The sequence below is a fragment of the Rhinolophus sinicus genome, linkage group LG15 (genome assembly GCF_036562045.2).
Source record: "Rhinolophus sinicus isolate RSC01 linkage group LG15, ASM3656204v1, whole genome shotgun sequence".
Taxonomy (NCBI): Eukaryota; Metazoa; Chordata; class Mammalia; order Chiroptera; family Rhinolophidae; genus Rhinolophus; species Rhinolophus sinicus.
In genome coordinates, this window is record NC_133764.1 from 30,380,465 (window position 1) to 30,404,160 (window position 23,696).

A 23,696-nucleotide genomic window follows, 5' to 3' on the forward strand; every position below is an offset into this window, starting at 1 on the left:
ACATTTTTTTGGCACTTGTGTGTGTGTGTGTATATATATATATATATATATATATATATATATATATATATACATATGTGTGTGTATATATATATACACACACGCATATATATATCTTCATAAAATCATCGTTTTTTTCTGAATGATTTTTGCTAATTTACAGAAATAGTTTACTTTTACACATTGATTGGGCATCTGGGAACATTGCCAAGATCTTATTTGGGCAGCTCCTGTTTAACATCTTTCTACTTTTTTGACTTTATTTGTACCGCTCTTTATATATATATTTAAAAGTTATATTTGAATACATAATGTCCTAGCAGTGGTAGAATATAAATACCATCCAATACTGACCTGCAGAGAGTGGCCTGCACTGAGCGGGTGCGGACAATCCTGATGAATCAGACTGCTAGAGGGCGCGGAGTCAGAAGTCAAAACCTGTATTACTGTACAGGTTTTGATTTTTGTTTTCTATTTTTATAGTAAATTTTTATGGATTATTTTTTCTTTGTTCATGATTAATTGTGTTGGATTTTTCTGAACAAGCAATAGCCAGTGCCTGTATGGGAGAGGTGGTTTGGGTAGCTTCCTTTGTTTCTTACCATGTTTCCCTGAAAATAAGACCTAGCCGGACAATCAGCTCTAATGCGTCTTTTGGAGCAAAAATTAATATAAGACCTGGTCTGATTTTAATATAAGAGCAGGTCTTATATTATATAATGTAGTATAATACCCAGTCTTATTTTACTATAAGACCAGGTATAATATAATATAATATAATTAATATAATATAATATAATATAATATATAATACCGGGTCTTATATTAATTTTCAGATTGTTTAACAAATGGCACCTTTTGTGGTTGTCATTTTGGCCTCTCATTTTCAGAGTCTTTGATTCTGTCTTGTTTCTGTAGGACCCTATTCTCCAGTTCCTTTTTTCTTTCCCTTCATCATGGACAGCCTTCCTTCCAAGGCGCCTCTCTCTGCCACAGAAGTGGTTCCTTCCTAAGACTTTTTCTGGTTCTTCACACTTAACCATGCCCTTCTTTTGGCTTCCCTGTTCTAGCACTTTGATCCATTAGGTTTTATCGTACTACCACTTAAGGTAAGCCACTCTCCTTCTACAGGTCACTCTTTGATGACACTTCTGTTCTCCCACCACTAGGACCCTGAAGTACTAGGATCCTTTTTTTCCATTCTGTGACTGGTTTGTTTTAGGAGGTAGTTCTACAGATGTGATTTTTCTTTGGCCACTTACGTGTTGCTAGAGGGTTTCAGTGATCTCTTTCTGTTATGAAGTCGGCATGGGTGATGGATATGTTTCTTTGCTCTCTTTGTTGATTTGTATGGGTTTTGAAGGATGGGGAGAGAAATTTAAACCCAGGCAACTGCCTGGGTTTATGGGGACTAGTCCCCAGGTGAAAGAAAATTATCTTGTAAATTTCTCCTAATCTAGGTGCTAAAACACTCTTCAGAATCTATCTGTTGCTATAGAGGGTTTTAATTTTTTAAACTTGAATGAGTTCTATTTTTAATTGTATTTCCTCTATGTTATTTGATTAATTGACTCTTTATTCATCTTTAACTTTATTTTCAAATTGGGTATGGATTGTTTATCTTCCGTAATTATTAACTATAATAAATCTTTTGAGTTTTTTGAAAACACAATGGGGTTTTGGAGGAATGGAGCCCAATAACGTGTATTTGAAAAAGATAGTCAGTTGTTTGTATGGTGTACGTCAGGGTCTGAGCCACTGTCCTCTGCTGGAGTTATGGGTAGTCTTATATTTATATTCTTGTATATTTTGAGATTATCCATGTAGTAAATTGTAAGTTTAGTATGTCGAGATATTAGAATGCCATGATAATTCTTTTTTATTATCAGATCATCTGTGAATGAAATAGTTGGGATAACAATCAGTGTTTCTCGTTTATTATACAGTATATTAATTTAATAAATATTTTGTTGAAAGTCTACTATGGGTTAGGTATTGTGCCAGGTACCAGGAATACAAACTTGGGAAGTCCCTGTGTTTGCACTCATTGCTGCTTAAAGACAGATGTGGAGACTTACTGATAAACACTTAAAGTATAAGAGCTATGAGAGACACAGGATACTTTAGGAGCTGATAAGAGGGTGGGATCAGGTCCAGTTTTTCCCGCCCTCCTCCCTCCCTCGCTCCCTCCATTTCTTCTTTCCTCCTCCCTCCCTCCCTCTCTCCCTTCCTTCACCCTTTCACTTTTCCTCCCCCTCCCTTCCTAATGGATATTTGTTGGGCACCCACTACCTGCCAGGCCCTGTGGTGGATGCTAGGAGATAGATGGGTTACAACAGAGTCGTAGTTTGTGTTTAGAGTCCTTACTCTTTTCCAGAAGGTACATGTTAGATCATAAAAGGGAACGGATCCCCACGGTACTACCGGATAGTAGGAACTTAACTAAATTTCCTGGGGAAGATGATTCTTGAACTGAGAGTCTTGAATAAGTTAACCACAAGAAGATGTTAGGAGAATGATTTCACAGGTTGCAAAGACTCAGATATAGGAGAGTGTCATGCTTTCAAGGTGAAACAAGTTGTTTGGTGTCCTTGAAATATGGGGCATGTTGGCGAATAGTTGAGCCTGAGAGGTAAATACAGGAGGAGTTCCAAAGGAATTTTGTATTCCAGTTGCTATTGTAAGGTATCTTGAAGGATTCATACATCAAATCTGCCTAGGAGTACAGTGATGAAAGTGAGACTTGGAAGATGAATAGTTGTGTGCTCATGGGGGATGACGGGCTGGACACAGTCATGCACAGAGGTAGAGAGGCGTAAGAAGACCTGTCCTGTCCTGGTGATGGAGGTCATCCTGGGAGTATGAACCTGAGGGGAGGCGTAATGGGGATGAGCCTGGGCAAGAGAGGCTGGGAGCGGATCACGAAGGCACATTTGTGTATGCAAAGGCGTTTAGGATTTATATTTCACTTGTTAGTAGGCCACTGAAATGTATTACACAATGCGTAGTTTCTAAAAAAAAAAAGCAACTACTAAGCCGTATAGAAAACATATTTATATAGCAGCTTAATTCTATATTCATCAAATAATAATTAAAAGTCAAAAATTATTAAGACCTCATTTTACTTTTAAATTTTCAGATAGAAAATCCTCGGTACCTGAGACAGAAGCCTATTCCCGTTTCTCTGGTAGGTAAGAATTCCATTGGACTTTTCCTGTGGACAGATATTTTTAAATAAAATAATCTTATAAGTGATTTGCAGAAAGTAATGCAGGTCCACATTATGAAGCTTAATAGTCTTATTAATCCTATCACTTGGATGTGAAAAAATCATTTTTTTTCTCTCCAATGTTGGTATTATTTTGGCATGAACTTCGGGCAATTTAGAAGTTTACTTTTCAGTTAAGTGTAAACTGGGCCTGAAAAAGTGTTGGATAACTCTTACTCATTCAACAGATGACTCCGAAATTCAGCCTGAGAAAATCCAGCAGTTTCCATGAGGATCACTTACTCTCTCGAATGCATGAGAAAGAGGTAGGATTGAGATATTTCTGTTGTATCTAATTATTAACACTATTTTGATATTTTGTGTAATCTGAGTTTTCAGGTCCTACTTAGAATAATGATGCATGGTAGGAAGAGGGTGTCTTTGCTACAAATATAAAGTGATGGTACAGGGTAGGCAGGGTTTGTCTTTCTATGTTTTTAATGCCCGACTTGTATGTTGTGCGTCCCAGCTCTCTGCCTACTGCGCAGGGTGTGCTGAGAGACTATTTCCTGACTTGCTGACTTCCTATCAATTCGTGATTCTCAGGGGCTAGGGGAAATGGCAGTTTTTAGAAGCAGTATCTTTGACCTCAGTGAAATCTGTCCTCCCTTTATTGCAACTTACTTGCTATGTATCCTTCTAGTTTCATTATTCTTACTATTTTTATTATTTGACCTGCTAAATTAAGCTATACTATAGCTGATATATGAATTAATATGCTAACTCTCTTTGGTCTTTTGAAAGTAGAATTATTAAAAAGGCACTATTGTTTATTGGGTAAGCATGGGCTTTGGAGTCAAGAATACATGGATTTAAATTCTGTTCCTTAGCTGTGTGAAAATAGGCAGGTACTTATCCTCTCTGAGCCTATTTCCTCATCCAATGAGGGAGACATCTGCTTTACAGCACTAATATGAAACTTATGTAGCCTGTATGTACCTATATGCTTCACGTATAGTAGTCATTGAACAAAGCCTAATTTGCTATATTATTTTTTTTCTTAAAAATTTAATTCTGGGAAACTTAAAAGTCATTATTATTATTTTTATTTTTGCTTGTGATGCCAATGAAACACTTTGACCATCTGTGTGGTATGACAGAACGTTATTAGATGAGGAACCTGAAAAACTGTGTCCTTAACCTGCTGTTACCATTCTCTAGTCATATGACCCAGGGAAGTTAAGAATACCAGTTTAGTTTTTATTTAAAGAGAGGATAATTATTGACCTCACAGGGTTGTTACCCAAATCAAATAAGAATAATGAAATAGATGTAACTTGTAAATTGTAATACACTCTTTAAATGTACAAATGTGAACAATGTTATTGGATGAATGCTTCTAATACATTTATTTAAATAATTTTATCTTTCATGCTTCTAAGAATTTCTAAAATTTAATTTCACTGTGGTTATTTTCAACGTAATGGTTTTCTTACCATCATATTTATAAAATATTGCAAAAGACATTGATATTTTTCCTTAGCTATTCCAAACAATATCTTGAGTATGTAAATTTATTTTTGTTGATAATGGAGGAGGTGGGCTATTTTGTCTTTGAAATTTCCATCTGGTAGAATTATTGCTGCTGGTCTCAGTAGTATTCTGCCTCTCGTTTCGTAGCTCCAATTTAAGGCATGCAGTATTTTTTTTCCTTAGTGCAATAGTACAATCCTAGTATTAAAAAAATAAACAAACAAACAAAAAACTGTTGAAATAAAAAGAAATTAGATTTTTAAAAACTCTTGAGGATAATACTGTTTTGAGGATAGTACTTGTTATATTCAGATGTACTGTCTTTTGAGCTTTTGTTATGAATATCTTTCTTTTTAAAAATTGTCATTAATTATTTTTACAAGTCATACCAAGTTTTATCCAGCTATTTTTTTCTTTTACTTTTGCTTTGTACTATTTCTTACTGTTGAGGCTGCTTACCATAGAGTAATTGAAATAATTGAAAGGAAGTGGTGGCTTTTGGAAATTTTTTTGGTCTTTCATGAAATAATATCTTTATGACGACAACTTAGGTGAGGGGTGAACAAACCAGTGCTACCCACATATGTGTTGAAAGATAAATGTTTACAGTTATCATGTATTGCATCAGAGATTCATTTTTAAATGTGTGTGGCTTTATTTTTCCACACTCTTATGTTTTTGTTTTTCTTTTTGGCATGCTGTAAAAATATTTTGGCATCATTCAGAAGTTTGCATGTAAACATCAACTTACTCCATATCTTAAAATATATTCAGTATATATTTTGGCTAAAATAACCCTTTATGCCATTACATAGTCATATCTGACTTATTTGAAACAAAATTTTCTTTTTTTTTAAATTAAATTTTATGAGGCTGACAATTGATAGCAAAGTTACATACATTTAAGGTGTATACTTCTGTAATACATCATCTATATATCATATTAAGGAAAAAAATTTTTTTTATCGTAAAATATTTGAAAGTATATGCTGAGTTGCCCCAATGTGAGAACTATCTTTGTTTCATCTTTCTTTTAAAGCAGTATTTGTAATTGTAAAATAATTTATTTAGATTTCTATTGAAGAAATTTTGGAAATTCTAGATGTATGTAAAGAAGGAAATAAAATCACCTATAAAATAAAAACCTAGAAATAAAAACAATGATAAATGTCATTGTATTATCTTTTAGTCTTTTCATTGTGTCCTATAAACATATTTTCCTTAGAAAAGTAAGATGATATTGTACATATTGTTTTGTATATCTTGAGTATTTTTCATACTTTTAAGTATTGTTCCTGAGCATCTATTTTTAATGGCTATATTATATTTCATATTATGGAGATATCCCCAGTTAATTTTTTTAATTAAAGTTTATTTGGGTGGCAATTGTTAGTAAAGTTACTTAGGTCTCAGGTGTGATTCTGTAATACGTCACCTATATGTCACATTGTGTGTTCACCACGCAGAGTCAGTTCTCCTTCTATCACCATAGATTTTGATCCCTTTTACCCTCATCTCCCACCCTTCTGCCCCTTTACCCTCTGGTAACCACTAAACTATTAATCCCTATTGTTGGGTATTGAGATTGCTTATAATTTTCACTAGTGTAAATAATTCTGGGAAGAATATCCTTATATCTCTATCTTTATATGCCTCTCTAAGTATTTCTTTAGGGTAATGAATTTTATCTTACCTGATAAAATTGAAAGGATGAATTTTATAAGTTTTGTATCATAAACAATTTAACTTCTAGAATAAAAACTAATACTTGGAAGCCTATTGAAAATTGTATGTTACTAGGAGGTACAAGTCAAGAATTTATTATGTGCAAAAATAAGAATGAAAATAAAAAAGCAAAGGTCATCAAGAGACATTTAAAGGCAGAGGCAAGTTGCAGTTTAGGTTGCCTTCAAAAATACAGAAATACTGTTTATATTTTTAATACAGAACAAATATTTTTCTTAAAAATTTCTTAAGTTTTAGAACAAAATTTAAAAATATTTCATTTTTAAATATTAAATACTAATTATATTGCTTTATTATTTTTGTCTCTTTTCCAGAGATATTTTTCTAACTTGGATTTTTTCCCCTAAATTTAAATGCATAATTATGTTGTGATCGGCATCGTTATTCTTTAGAAGGATAATCTTATGTCTACTTGCCTATGTAACTTTTATTGAACATTTACTTTTGGACATGAGCATAAATGCTTTTCTGTTTTGAAATTTAGTAGACTCTTGTCTACATAAAATAACCCTGATGTGTATTGTACGTGTTGTCATTTAAAAACATTTTGTTGTTGCTGGGTGGTGTTTTAAAAATAATAAATAGCATTATTTCAAGTGAGTTAATGATATTTAAATTGAAATGTTGAATATTAAATTAAATATTTAACTTCCATTTTCTCAACCTGAAAATTTAATGTGTACTCTCTTTAAAAATTTTTAGGAATATTGCATTTTTTAAATAAAATGAGATCATAGATCATACACTATCTACTGTTTGATTTTTTAATTTAAATGTATATTCTGATGATTTTTCTATATCAGAAATATGGCTTCATTCTTTTAAATAGTTGCTTTGTATTTCATTTTATTGATATACACATTTTATTAATACAGTGTCTTATTGAAGGATACAGGTTGTGTAGAGTACTTTGCTATAACAAAGTGTTTCAACAACATCCCCGTGTATATCTTTGTGAATTATAGGTTGATTATTATATGATACATTCTTTGACGTGTAATTGTTCAGTCACAAGTTTGCACATTTAAATTTTTGATTGACATTGACAGGTTGCCCTTAAAATAAGGGCCTGTATGTCTAGGAATGCAAGCATGGGAGAGAACGGGAAGTGATAGGTAATGGGTATGAAAGTTCCTGTTTCGAGTGATAAAAATGTTCTACAATTAGATTGTGTGATAGTTGCATAATTCTCTGATTAACTAAAAACCATTGAATTGTATACTTTAAATGGGTGAATATTATGGTATGTGAATTATCTATATCTCATTAAAGCTATTAAAAAAGGTTATGTCTATTTGTACTTACACCAATATAGTACGAGAAAGCCTGTTTTCCCGTTTCAGTAACACTGAATTATAAACATGTTTGATTATCTGAGAGAAGAAAAATAGCATCTTGTTTTGATATATATATTTCCTTTATTATAAGTTAGAATGAACATCTTTTTGTCTGTTTATTTTTACTTTCACTTTGTGAGCTGTCTTACAGTTTTTCATATTTCCATATTTCCATTGTCTTCATTGTGATTCCTAAGAGCAATTTATATGTGGGGGAATTCCCATCTTTGTAATATATCTTGTAAGTATTTTTCTTTATATGTCATTTGATTTATTTCTGTCTTTTTTTTAATGTACAGAAATATTCTTTTAAATAGTTGGATTTATTAATCTTTTTTCTGCGGCTTCTGGTTTTTGTATCATACTTAGAAAAGCGTTTCCTATCCCAAGATTATGAAAAAAATGAACTCAAATTTTTGTCTCTTTGAAAATCTTACTTTTATATTTAAATTTTAGATTCATTTCAGAGGTTTTTGCTGTGAGTAGTGATAGTAATCTAGGTTACTCAATTCTTAATGTTATAAAATAAAAATTAAGAATTTTGGAGGTTGCAATGCTTAAGTTAAAGAATACAGTAAGTATGGAGAGAACTGAGTGATAAGAAATTTTATACAGATTACAGAGTTCATCTGTCATTAAAGAGTGAAGGATTTAATTCTGTTGAAATTTTAGAGTCCTAAAATATTTAATTGACTTTTAGAAATCAAACTTTATCAAACACAACTACCATTTTAAATTCATAATTGTGTGGAAAATATGTAGATGTTAAATGGATAATATTGGCAGTATTATTTTATAAGAGTTAAAGAATTGTAGTAGTTTTATTTTGGTAGCAAAAACTACATCTATAAAATATTTTAAGATGTTCTTTAGACTTTCAGTTTATTTTGGGCTTTGTGGGAAAACATATGTTCCGTGACAGTGATCCTTTATTTTAACTTCAGCCTATGATTCCCAAACAGACTTGGACTTGTTTGTCTTTGTAATTGCTAGCACATTTCCTGTGATATCCGCATCACAGTGTTGTGTGACAGTGAGCACCATCAAGCAGTGGGTGTTTGTTGTTGTTGTTTTTCTTAATATCCTTAAAAAGATTTTTGGCATAGATTAAGACATTTGGAAAACTGTTGTCACTGAAAATGAAGGAAGAGACAACACAGTGAAGGGAGCTTAATTTTCAGAGCAACCGTCCGTTTTCAGAGAGCAGATGGTAGAAAATGCTCTTTCGTGAAATAAAATGGAAAATTTCCGGTGAACCTCACCTCCACCCCATTGAATGCTTCCACTATTGCCTAAAAAGGGATGTTGCTTCTTTCTTACAGTTAATACCAATTAGGCTTTTTTTTTTTTTCCATAGTGAATCTGCTAGTTAAAGGTAGAATTTAAATAAATCCAAGATCATGAAATCCAGTCATCGATATATGGCAAGAATGAAAGAACTGATATTTTAAAACATTTCTTATGAAGATAGCATTCGGGTACACACAGTCCCAGAAAATAGCATAAATAATTATTTCAAGGAATACCATTGTAAACAACACCCAGACAAGCATTAGTTCGTTGCCAACATCCCAGAAGCTGCTACCTGGCCCTTCCCAGTCAAAGCCTCTTCAATCTTCCTAGAAAGAACTACTATCCTGATTTTTCTGAGGATCATTTCCCTCCTTTGTTTTTAAAATTGATTTACCACCAATGTTTGCATCCTTAAAAATGAAAATATTTTTATTTTAGTAGATTTTGAACTTCATATAAATAGAACTGAACTTTATATATTCTTTTGTGTCTTGCTTCTAATAGTTTGTTGGTGGCATTCATCCTTGATATGCCATATAGTTATAGTAGGTTCATCTGCATTACTTTCTATTAAATGAATCTGCCATAATTTTGTACCATTTTGTGGATGAATCTATTCTAATTTTCAGCTTTTACAAACAATAATCCTATGAAAAATGTTATACATGTATCCCGACACACATGTGCAAGAGTGCTCTAGGGTAGTAGTTCCCAAAGTGTGGCCCGTGAACCCCACGATCCCCAAGACTCTTTCATGAGGTCTATGAGGTCAAAATTATTTTTGTAATAATATTTAAATGTTATTATTTTTTACTGTATTGACATTTACATTGATGTTGCAGACACAATGCTGAGAAAACTATATCTTGGCCCAAATCAAGGCAGTGGCACTAAATTGTACTGGCAGTCATTATGTTCTTTACTGCCACACGCTCGCTGGGGAAAAACTACCAGTTTTACTTTAGAACGTCCTTGGTGAAGTAAGCAGTAGAATTACTAATTTTATTAAATCTTTCACCTCAAATATGCATCATTTTGATATCTGAGTGATGAGCTGGAACTCGGCACAAAGAACTTATGCTGACTATCGAAGTATGATGGCTGCCTAGAGTAAAAACACTTGTGTGATTCGTTCAGTTATGAACTGCAATTGCTGCTGTTTTTGTGGAGTCCCGTTTTTATTTGAAAGAATGACCGACTGATAAATTACAGTTATTCAGACTTGGATATTTGGCAGACATTTTGTGAACAATGAACAAAATGCAAAACAACCGATAATGTTTGTTGCTAAAGATAAAATTTGACCTCTTAATTAAAATTAGAATTTTGGAAAACTTGTATCAGTCACTGTGAGCTTGAGAGCTTTCTAATACTAAGACTTTTCTGATGAGATCAGTGGTGATATTAACCAATGTGAAGTTTTGATATTGTGCAATGAAATTTCCAGTGTTTGAAAAGCCACATAATTCATTGAACTGATATTTTCCAAATGAGTAATGCATGATGTCATAAAATCATGCCTGGGTAAAAGATCCGTTCCAAGTTCAAGACAGACCAACAGAACTTAATGGTGACAGAGTACGAAATGTTTCAGATTCCACAATGAAAGCAATTTAAAAACTCTAGCACTTGTGAGTGCTGTTTTACTTAAGAAGAATATCTATAATTATTCTTAAAAAGTACTAAAATACTCTTTCCCTTTACAACTACATATTTGTATAAGGAAACATTTAAGGAAGAACTAATTCCAATATTACAGATTCTTTGAGATAGTAAAGGAAAAGATAACGCTTTTCAACTCATTTTATGGGAGAGATCCTGACACCAAAACCAAAAGAACATTGCAAGAAAAAAAAGTTAAATCCCAGTAAAAATAGAAATTTTATAACAAAGTTTATTATCAATATATTGAGAGAAGACTTTATTTAATACGTGATGCTTGTGTAACCTTTCATTTATCTGGAAGAAAATAAAATTAGGTCTTCATCCTCTAAAAACAAAACAAACAAAAACAAATTCTGGGTGTACTGAAAACTTAACCTACAAATACTCAATCAAAAAGTTTCAAAACAACACAAAAATCTTGCAAAAAAAATAATCTAGGAATTGGATGATCTTTCTAACCCTCAAACCCAGAAACTAGAAATGGTAGAAATATTTAACTTAAGTGCAATAAAAGATTTTGTATGGTAAAATATATAACAAACAAGGTCAATAGAAAAATAATAGATTTAGGGGAAATATTTGGACAGACTGTGTGTTAATATGTGTAGCATACCAGGAGTTATTACTGATTGACAGACAAAACACAAATCAAATTGTGAAAGGGTATTTCACAGAAAAACTATTCATATGGCCCAAAAACTTGTGAAAAGGGTCTAAGATACAATAGTTTTCAAGGAAATGCAAATTAAAGTAGTAATGAGATATCTGCTTTTCTGGTGGAAATGTGAATCTACCTTTAATAGAGGGCAAAAATCTATTAAGATATATCCACCATTGACTCTCCTGCATGTCTTCTGATAATCTATCCATAGAAATCAAAGCTCTAGTGTGTAGGGTACATGTATGAGAATGTTTTGGGAGGTCTATTTGTAGTGGGAAAGCACTGAAAATAAAGTGAATGTTCGTTAAGAGGAATATTGAATACGTTTTTTCCTCATTACACTTATAATAAAAAAAAAATCACGTATTGCCAAGGGTATAGTGGTTTGAAGAAGAGAATTTATTTAGCTCTTATATAACAACGCAGGGTGTGTAGAGAATGCTCTGCTCAGTGATATCATTGGGGACCCAGGCTAGTGGGGAAGCCCAACCATCAGCATCTGGCTTCAGTTCCTGGGTCTGAGGTGTCAGTTGCTCTCCAGTACCTTACCTTTAAATGCCATCCTTCAGGAAGAAAGAGAGCATGGAGAGATAGCCGCTTCATTTTTAAAGATGTCCGATCAAAGTTGCCGAAATCATTTCTGTCCTATTATCCCTCTTGACCATAACTAGTCACATGATCACATACAGACTCATATGATACAGCCACGTGGCCTGCCCATATTTAGTGGTGGTCATGGGGCCCCAAAGAAAGAGGAGGGAAATAAATATGTGGGGACACTAGCAGTGTGCCACAAAACTCCATACTGATGTAGGCATTCTTGCTCATATTTGTATATGATTCTGTGAGCATGGCAGAAGATATGAAAACATACTCATTTGTTATTATGGAATACCCCTGTAGGTCTTGATGTGGGAAGAAATGGGGAAGAGAGGGAAAGATTTAAATAAAAAAGGAAATGAATAGCAACAAGTGCAGAGAAACTAAACAAAATACATAAAAACTCAGTAATAATCTAATTATGTTTATAGTTCATATAAATTATGTTTGCATATGATATATAATAAAATTTAACAATGAGAAAAAATACCAGCATGCACTATGTATGTTTAAATATCACTTCTTCTCTTAATGTGATGAGTTCTGAGGAGACTAGAAATTATTGTTTAGGAAAATTTCGTACTTCTCTAAGCCCCAGGGATAAGATAATAAGAGAGATGCCTTGGTTTTTTTTTGCTGCTATGTTTATAAATAAGCACAATGAATAGCAGTTGGCATTATGAAATATTACAAATTAACTTTTTGAGAATAGGATACACTGGAGACATTAATCAGGAAGAATCTTAATTACTAACATATGATTTTTCTCTGACTGGTAACTAACAGAATTCTCTGAAAAGATGTTTATAACAGTTAGGTATCTGAGTAAGTTGAGTGATGATTATTTTATGAATCACTTCTTCTGCAATTTGCCGTGATGGTTGTTGAGATGTAGAAAAAGTCGTTAAGAAAATACATCGTTCAGTTGTATTGCTGATAATGCTTTGGAAATTGCTAGACAGTACAGATGGTTGACATCAGTAATGTTTTTGACCTTTTATGCCGTACAGTTTAATTGCTACATGGTTACAGTAAATAAAGGCAAACAAAAAAGTTTCAGTAAAATTACAATGCCTACATTTAATACTTTATCAAAAACTTAAAATTTGTAGTTATTTGATGTAGTTAACCTACATCAAAATATTGCTTTTTTTGTAGAATTTGTTCCTTTGGACATGATAGAGGTAGTTAATCAATATTAAAGTTTTGAAATACCATTAGAAGGAGTTCCTTGATATTTTAAAATGTGTAGATGATACCTAAGTAACTTTAACAGATTTTTTTTCTTACAAACACATTAATGGTTTTTATGCTATTGTTTTCTGGTATTCTGCTAATTTCAGTATCAAATGTTAAACAATTTACACATGCAAAACTGGTAATAGTAAGAAGTAGCATTTTGAATAAGAAATCTGCTCTTCTGTAGCAGTGACTGTTGAATACCTGAATGAATAGATTGGTAAGTGTTCCTTTAAAAACAAACAAACAACCCTTAATTTAAAGTTTATGCATATTCAGTTGAGTAAATGCCATTGGTAAGCGTCCTAAAATTTAACTAGTTATCCTGCAAGTAGGGTATTTTTAAACCCAAGGAAATTCTTTTATACTAACTGAGCACATTCATCAGATTTATTCATTTGGTCGGAATGTCCAACCTCAGAATTATTCTTTGAAGGGAATACTTCAGAGAAGATGGGGCCCAGTGGACTTTGTAAATAAAATTTCTGAAGGTCTTTCTAAGTAGAAATTTCAGAAATTCTCTTTAAAATAGCTTGCGGGAATGCCCCCTAGAAAGTGAAGCTATCCAATTTCAGTTCTTTGCTTTAGCAGTAGGTTATCCTTAGAATGGCTTGTCATACATGCCTTTTATTCCTGTGGAGTCGGCTCACTCTCTTGATGGCTGTCTACTTCTTTTTCTAGAAGTGGGTGGTTTAGCCCTGGGGTGGTTTAAGTAATTGTCTGAGTATATCTTCTGGTCATATTGCCTAGGGACTTGGTCAAATGAGGTAAGACTTTCCTCTTTCCATTGATCCCAACTGATTCTCACCATAAAATGTTTTTGATGGGGGCAAATGGCCTAGAGGGGTATTTCAGTTAGAAAACTAAACCTCTTTAACGTTAAAAGATTGATAGAGAAGAACAAGTTGAACAATGGTGATTTTAGAAATGGAATTAGAGAGTATTCGCTTTCCTTATGCACTGCTCTAAGAAGGCTTCTCTGCTCATAGCCTTAGTGGCTCCCTCTGCCTTAGCCGGACATGGAAGGTTCCATAATTTAGACTCAGTTATTCATTTGTCTGGATTCTAAAATTTAATTTTAACATACATGTACATGTGTACATATGTATAGTACTAAGGGAATACAAATGTGATTCCAAATTTAATTATTTTATTCAGTAAACATTATGAGAAAGTCCCTTAAAACTTATATTTCAGTTCCAGGAAAGAAGGAAAGAAAGTAGAGTGCAAACCAATTCTAGGGCGATATTGAATAAGTGTTATGAGGTCTATTGAAAAAGGAAAAACTGCATTTGTCTGGGAAGCTTGAGGGAGATGTCATGGAAGTGACATTTGAACCCAAGATTGAATCATATGTGAGATTTGAATAGGCAGAGAAGACATGGAAGGGGTCGGAAACCAGAGTATGTGTTTAGCTGGAGCTCGTAGGCCACTTGGCTGGTGTCTAAGAAAAGAAATGTGAGAGAGTGTGGTAAATTCAGAAATGTAGGTGGCTGCCAAGCCAAGGCCCAGGAAGCGACTGAAGTTTGACCAGAGGGTGACATTTTCACAGCTGTGCTCTAGAAACGCAAATGGACAGTAGTGTCTCATGTGGATTAGTAGGGAGGACGACGAGAGGGGAGTCATTAGGGAAGAGGCTGTGGAACAGCTACGGGAAGGTGAGTGAGGACCTCTGCTAGGCTGGTTCTGGTGGGCCTGAGACAAGGCACTGCACACTGGGTGGAATTGGTGGCTCACTGGGTGTTGAGGGTAAGGAGTCACACATAAGGGACTTCCTGGTATATTGTAGGCACTGTTATTTTACTGATTGTTGAATTGAATGTACAAGAGGAACATCCAGCTGGAGCTGTGTAGCAGGCGGTTGGAACGTAGGAAGGACATGAGGTCTGCGTTGGAGAATTCAGATTTGTCTCCATGGGAGATTAGAGTTAAATCCAGATAAAACCACCAAAGGCAGATGTTTGCACATAGTGGAGGTGACGGGGAGAATGCCACCTTTAGAGAGTAGAAGAAGAACTGGACAATGCAAAGGAGAGAGAGAAACATTCCTGAGAGGGAGAGGAGGACCCGAGGAGCACATGGTCACGGAAGCCAGGGAGAGAGAGAGACAATGATCACAGTGCAAAATGCTGAAGACGAGAGGATGAGGTTTGCAAATCTGTGGAAAGCCAAACTCTTCCAAATCGTGGGGTCACATCTACAAACTCAGTCTCCTCGGAGGACCTTGCTTTTAAGCTTTGGTGGGCAGGTTTAGGGTAGGCCTACCGTGTGGCCTTTACGGTAGTTTATCTGGATGCCAGGTATTCACAAGTTGTTAGAAGGTGCCTCCACTCTTGCTGCTGAGCCTTCAGTATCTCCCAGCGCTGTTTAATCTGTCGTGTCGGTTAGATTTTCTACCTTGTAGCAGCCATGCTTTGTTATTCACCCAGTGCACCAAATGCACACACATCCCAGCCCATGGTCAAGGATGGGAGGGGATCCTGCTGCGCAGTGCCCACCTCCCTAATGCCCTATACTTAAGATGCCAGCTTCTTCAACTGCCCTGAACTCTTACCTTCACCTTCTCAGTCCAGTAGGGCTGCAGGGATGTATCTGGACTCGGTTGTTCCCGTGCAGAGCTGGAACAATAGTGGGGCTCAGCTCATGGGGATGACAGTACTGATTGCCTGTTTCCTAATACATGAGAACAGTTACCTCCTATGTTTTATCCTCTTTCATGGTTGTGAACAGTGGGAGGTGAGTTCCAGACTGGTTACTCCATTATAACCTGAAGTGGATCTCCATGCTTTTTAAGTTTGAAATCAATAGTGCATGTTCTGAGCTCAGTTCAAGAAAACTTTATGTTGTGTGGAGTCAGTTAGTTGGAGGTCAAACAAATTAGAAGTGTTATAGTCTTAATTTCAGCCTTTTGTATTAAAACTAAGTTAAGCCAGGCTGTTTACTGTCTTTTGCATATAAATATATGTATGTGTATTAGATGCATAGATATGTATACATATATTTATATCTATATCCTTTATCCTGCATTGTCTTTATATGCTATACTACTAAGGTTCTTTCTACATTCTAATCGTGATGATGTATCGTGAGTACAGGGCAGAAATGGAGGGCTATTCTGTGGTGTCAGGTAAGCATTTACAGAGAAGAAATACTACTGTTTTTTTAAAAGGATGGCAGTAGAGAAACTTTCTTTTTAATTCTACACTTATAACTTGGTGTTCACTATCATCACCAAGTTATCAAACCTTATATTAACAATATTGGGACAAACCAACCTCCTCCTAATGAGATGGAATGAAAAAGGACACAACATGACTTTCGTGTCATTCTTGCCCAAATCTAATAAGTCTAATCATGAGGAAACATCAGACAAATCCCAACTGAGGGATATTTGATAACTGGCCGTACTCTTCAAAAATGTCAAGGTCAAGAAACACAAAGAAAGGCTGTTCCAGATTAAAGGGGATCTAGTTGATACGACAACTGAAGGCAGTGCGTGATCCTGAGTTGGAGCCTGGACTGGGGGAAAAAATAGCTGTAAATGCCATTGTTGCAATAATTGATAAAACTTGACTATAGACAGTGCATTAGATAATATTACTGTGTTAATATTACATTTCCTGGTTTTGATAACTTCTCTGGTTATGAAAGACGGTGTCTTTGTTTTAAGGAAATATACACTAAAGTGTTTAGGGATAAAGGGGCATGCTGTCTCTAACTTCCTCAAAAATAGTTTGTAAAATAGTTTATACATATAGACATGTATTTACAGCTGTAAAATGATAAAGCACAGGACGTAGGTAAAATGTGAACAAATGGTGAATCTGGGTAAAGGACATATGGGAGCTTCTTGTGCTATTATTGCAACTTTTCTTTCAGTTTAATATTATACCAAAGTAAAATGTTATACCAGCACAATAGAATTTAGATAAATCTCTTTCGTTGCAAGAACAGAGATCCATCAAGCTAACTAAAATCAAAAGGAATGAAGAAATCCTTTTGAATTCAAGTACGCCTAGTGTCTTGGAGACTTGGAGCCTGAGTTTGCTTATTTCATATTTCAGGTGCCATGTGGTTTCTAGACTTTGCTCTGTTTGTGAATGTGCTTTGCTTTTGTCAGTAGACTGGATTCATATGCTTTCTCTTGGTTGCTGCCCTTCTAGAGCTTGGGTTTGTTCCCCAAGGTAGCTAAGTTGCTACCTTCATTCAGATTCTCTTTCTCAAGAATAATCTGAATGATTATTCTGTAGCTAATGGATTACTTAAGCATGTGTCTGGTGTTCATTCCCAACCTAGTCAACCAAGATTGAGGTGGAGAAGGTGGGAGGTGGTGGCTTGGGTTGTAGCAACAGTTATGTGGTTTAGGGCTGACCCTCAGAAGCTGAGGGTGTAACAAGCTCTTTAGAAGGTATTATGGACCGGTAAGGTAATAAATTATGTATCCCATATTTTCGCAGTTTTGTCATGTTAATTTTTAAGTTTGATTCCTATCAATAGATACCCAAAATGCTTCTGTTAAGGATCTTCACATGGCCTTAGGTCACCCAGCCCCTTTCAGCTAAAATGAGGAAGAAGTATCACCCGATTTAGAGGCAAGGGAATAGAAATATTCAGAATTTTTTCCTTTTGCCTAATAAATGGATGGCTGCCTCTCTGTCCACCACTCATAATATTTAAAAATCATGAATTTGTGTTGTGTTAACTTTTGTTTGTAAAGTTTTTACATTTCATTTTGATATGTTGATTTGATCATGCATGTTTATCTGAAGTTCAAATTCATTGTTTATTTGAAACTGTAATTGAAAAAATATAAAGTATATTTTAAAAATTTTCAAGAAAATGTCTTGACAGTATATTTTTAATATTTTAAAAGAAAATTTTCCTGAAGGTTGTAGGCTAATATTTTTGTATACCTACTTTGTGCCAAACATTGTACTGAAAATAGTTACTTAAATGATACCATTGACTGTAAGTTTCACAGTTCATTGAGGTAAGGATAATTATCTTTAATTGGCAGAAGAAGAAATAGAATCTCAAGATGTTAACTTGCCCAAAATCACAACAGTTAATACATAGGGATTAGAATTAGAGTTAGAAATGAGGCTTGTAGATCCCAACGTAAGGCATAGCTGGAGTCAGGTAGGCAAGGACTTTTACATTTGAGATAACCAATTTTATGTTGTTCTTAAAACCTGGCACTATTATTCTTTTAATTCTAAGATGCACTTATTGCTATCAACAAATTTTGGCTACATTTTTGCTGGCTTTGCTCAGAACACTGGTACATTAGATATTGGTGTGAGGATAGAAGTTATTTCAATGCTCAAAAGGAGACAGTCACTACCTTGAGGGAGTTGGGGGTCTATGACTCCAGGACAGAGAACTGGAAAATCTGTTAAGAGAGATGGCATTTATCAGTAATATGCCATATTTATAGATATTCATTCTCAAACTATCACATAGGTTAAAAGAGTATTTTTAAAGAACCATATAGATGTGCGAAAAGAAAAAAGTAAGAAGATTGAATAGAGACTTACTCAAATAGAAAATATAAACAAATGCTAAAATACTGAGTAGATTTAGCAAAATAGCACTTTACAATGACTTTTTTGCGGGGGCTGGGATAATTGATAAATTTGCATTTAGTACTATCAGTTTTACCTATCAAGTGAAATTTATTTGGAAGATTTTTATCTTGGAAGTAATCAAAGAACATAACCAACATATTGGTATATATATGTGATTTCTAGGCCTTTGGCTATAGAGTAAAAGGGGAAAATGATAGTCTGTTTTGTATAGTGAATCATTTTAATTTAATTATGTATTTTTGTCAAAGGGAAAAGTAAATTATTAACACCTTTAAAATATTTTCCTTCCAGTTGGACATGAAAACAAAAGTGATAGAAGCTAAATGTCACGAAGAGAAGCTTAAACTTCAACAGAAACACGATGCTGATGTGCAGAAGGTAGGATATATACCATTTATTCTTTTATTAATGTTGCGTACTTGAAAAAGTCTAGGTCTTGTTATACATGTTATTTGTGAAATTATTATAGTCTATGTTATAATAGTGATTCCCTAAGTTAATACCCCAGCGAAAGTTGATCTTTAAACTTTATTTGCTAAACATACATGTTTATGTAAATCCTTACAGTTTACATTACCTTTTAGTTCTTCATCTATTCTTTGAAGGATGACCTGATAGTCTTTTATCTGTTATCTTTCATAAAAGCTGAAATAAGATGGCAACTATAAATACTAGAGTTTGTTTTGGCCTTATATTTTTTCCATTTTCTGACGATTAAAATTTTTCTTTTTTTTTTTTTTAAAAGAACTCTTGGACTTAGTTCTGTTTGGTGTAGACTGCATGCTACCACTGACAACGTAGGCTTTTTAAATTATCTCATTGATATTTATGCTTTCCAATGTTTCAGCCGGTATTTTTCAATAAAATTAAGTTTTCTTCTTAATGGGCACAACAGAAATCATCATTTGTGGTTATTCTACATGGAATTAATACTATATTTTAGTAATGATTTAAGAAAATTAGGTAATTTTCTTAAATCATTACTACATGATTTAGGAAAAATATATATATTATACTTATATAAAATAAATATATTATATATTTCTTAATGATTTAGGAAATATATATATATATTATATACATCCGTAAACTTAACATTTATTGTTTCAAAATTAAGCTGATAATTCTGCTTCACAAGACTAAGTGACACGAATGGAGGCAGGGAGTTGAGGCCACAGCATCACGTATCTGAGCTTTCTTAAATATTAAAATATATTAATATTTAGTCAGGTGCATATTTGGCTCATCTTCTTTCAAAGCAACGAGAAGGATACCACTGATTGAAAATTAGAATGAGAAAAAATATTTAATCCTTTTCTTTCTCTTTTCCTCTTTCCCATTCAAATTTTAAAGGCACATATTACTTTCTGCTCTTATTGGAATTTTACCTTAGTTTAAATTGGTTAGATAAAAACAGTTCTCTATCATAAATATGTTAGAGATTCAGTAATAAAATTTCAATATAACATATGTCCAAATGAAATAGAATCTATTGATGTATAAGATAAATGAATATAAAAGTATATTTGGAAAAATCATGGTAATAGGTTTTGAAATAGGCTTCTTGATTTGTCTGTTACAAAGATCTATTCTAGGAAAAACATTTAATAATGAAATCCTTTCCAGGAATTTTTCTTCTTAAATAAATTCTGCATGAAAAAATGAGGCAATGCAACTAGTTTGAAATGCCAGGTAAAATATAAATAAAATATTTGACCTTATGTCATATTTGGAAAGTATACAGTGGTACCTCGGTTTTTGAACATAATCCGTTCTGGAAGACTGTTTGAGTTCTGAAACGTTCGAAAACCGAGGCATAGTTTCCCCATAGCAAGTAATGCAAGATGGATTAATCCGTTCCAGACCTTTAAAATCAACCCCTAAAACTGCAAATGTAGCATGAATTTTACTATCTTACGATACCATAGATCCATAAAATTTACGGTGTTCATAAACTGAAATGTTCGTCAATGGAGACGTTCGAAAACCGAGGTACCACTGTGTTCATCATTTTGTTGTTTGTGTGGCATTTTCTATGTGTCAGGAATTGGGGAGGACAAAATTCAGCGTTTTATCAATTTGTCTGTATTAGTTTCCTTTTTTTTCTTTCTTATGGGTGTTAGGATCAAACTAACTCCCTTTCCTATTTACCAATCGTTCTTACAGGTGGGACTAAAACAATGAAAAATAAAGTAAAATGCTGATAATAAAAGCACTAAGAAATAGTTTAACTAGACACTGGTGAATAATTTTTTTAGCTGACTTTGGGTGTATAAGAAATACACCTCAACCGTAAGAAAAGTGGCTATTCCTACTCTTATCTCAATTTGGTTTTCTTTTTTTCTACTTGGTTAGCACATTTTTTTCGGTTTGCTAACTTTCCTACATTTTGGTTATTTCTCTAGTTTTTTGTTTGTTTGTTTTTGAGTGTAGATGTATTTAGAGTATATAATGATCATAGTTAAATTTTATTAAATGATTAATTTGAAAACTTCTGACACAATATAAATATTTTTTTAAAAAGACACATTTATTCAGTGTCATGATCAGATAATATTTAGCAATCAACAGTAGGGGTGCAAAAAAAAAACACACCAAAAAACCTACATTAAGACCCTTTGTTGGAATGCTTTACACTTTCCACAGAACAGAAACTAAAATAACCTGTTATACAATTACAGTCACAAATACAGTCCTCGAGTTTTTTGCCCATACATCTGTGTATTGTCTAAAACATGTCTTCTTTGTAGCAGCTAGGCCCTGCCACCACTGTGCTTGGCTGAACTCACAAATCTGTTGCAACCTGTAGCTTCCCTGTCACTTCTCTGGCTCTCCTCTCGTGCTAAGCTTTGTTTCCTGGCAGTAATTAATACCTTCTGCAGCTGCCAGAGCTACTGCTGCTGCTGGAATCGCCATAGCCACCTTGGTTTTGTGGTTTGGCAAAGTATTGGCCTCTACCGCCATAGGGACCAGAGCTTCTGCCTCCTAAGTTTCCTTCTTTCGGGGTCCAAAATTTGAAGATTGATTGTTGTAATTGCCAAAATTGTTGTAACTTCCACCACCTCCAAAATTGCTCCATCATTACCAAATCCATTATCGCCGTCTGTACTGTCACCATACCCTCCCCCATCACGCCTGCCACCAAAGCCACCTTGACCACTAAAGTTTCCTCCATGACCAAAGTTGTCGTTCCCACCAAAACCACCTCCTTGACCCCCACCGAAGTTTCCAGAACCACTTCGACCTCTTTGGCTGGATGAAGCACTAGCCATCTCTTGCATAGACAGGGCTTTCCTTACGTCACAGTCATGGCCATTCACACGATGGTATTTCTGAATGACAATCTTGTCTACAGGATCATGGTCATCAAAGCAAAGCCTTCCTTCTTGCTACCACCTCGGTCAGTCATGATTTCAATCACTTCAGTTTTCCCACACTGTTCAGAATAATCTCTTAGGTGATGTTCTTCAGTGTCATCTTTAATACCATCAACCAAAATCTTTTTCACAGTTAAGTGGGCAGCAGGCTTTGAGAATCTTCTCTCGAGACAGCCCTCTTTGGTCCCACAGCTCTTCTACCCATCTTCTGTGGCCTTGCCTTCATGGCTGCACCCACCCACTTCACAGTAGCACTCGTGACAAACCCAAAGCCTCTGGAGTGTGGTGTTTGGATCTCTCCTTACCACAGTCTTTGAGGTTCCCCGTTGCTCAGAATGGCTCCTCAGATTCTCATCGGTTGTTTCAAAGCTCTGACCTCCAATGCGGAGCTTCTGCTGCTGTTTGGGCTCTTTCGCAGACTCTGACTTAGACATAACCACTGCAGGAGGGGAGACTGTAACAGTGCTCACTCGGCAGCATCCACTGACAGGAAGAAAGCTGACACAGTATAAATTCATGATGTAAAATATTCATGCAACTTTGACATATTGTGAAATGATTTTTCTGATTCACAGTAGCAGAGCTAGATATAAAAGAAGCTTATTACATCTCATCTTCCCATGTATCTGGGAATTCTTGTTATTGTGCATGAAAATAATGGAAGGACACTAGTGGGAGGATTCAGAGATATGCTCATCTGAAGATGTTCTATTCCAGTGGGGAGGTGAATTGTACTGTCCCAACATGTCAAATTTTGATGACTTCTCTCTGCTACTTTATGACAGTTTAATCTCTGAGTTATATTTTAGAGAATCACCTAATTGATTATTTATAGTCTCCTTAGAGATTGATACATGAAAATCCAAAGCAGATAATGTATCTCTTTCAGTAATCAATTATTCTAGCATATTTACTATTTTCTCAATGCACTAAAATATAATTTTTACATCTTTTATGGGATTAGCTGAGCTGGACTTGCAAAAAATACTGTGGTTATTTAAAAATTATGAGTTCTATATGTAAAACAACATAGTATACTAAACGATTTTAAATTCATTTGCAGATTTTAGAAAGAAAGAATAATGAAATAGAAGAATTGAAAACTTTATACAAAAAGAAACAAAACGAAACGGAGGAGACTATTAGAAAACTTGAAATGAAAGGTGATGTTATATTGTTACATAAATCTTTTAATAATTTTTCCATTTTATTTTAGTGGTTATATAAAGTAAAATTTTCTTTCTGACCTTTTGTAGTGTGAGATGGGAATGTTTATGTGGGTTTCCATCAGTGGATGTGTTTCTGTGCGCTTTTATATGAATGGGGAAAAACTGTGTGTGTGTGTGTGTGTGTGTGTGTGTGTGTGTGTGTGTGTGGTGGCGGCGGTGGCAGCAGTGGTGTTTGGTTTGGTTAAGGAGTTAGAAGAGTCTGTCACTGTTATTCTCTCTT

The 23,696-nt window shown here is 34.4% G+C and overlaps 1 protein-coding gene across 1 annotated transcript in view; it reads left to right on the forward strand.

The window, feature by feature from the left end:
- Positions 1-23,696, forward strand: part of CEP112 (centrosomal protein 112) — a 346,080-nt gene that overhangs the window by 38,409 nt on the left and 283,975 nt on the right. The window contains exons 9-12 of the mRNA XM_074319364.1: positions 3,140-3,187; positions 3,457-3,534; positions 19,162-19,248; positions 23,311-23,410. Coding sequence (XP_074175465.1) covers positions 3,140-3,187; positions 3,457-3,534; positions 19,162-19,248; positions 23,311-23,410 — 313 coding nt within the window. The remainder of the gene's footprint in view (positions 1-3,139; positions 3,188-3,456; positions 3,535-19,161; positions 19,249-23,310; positions 23,411-23,696) is intronic.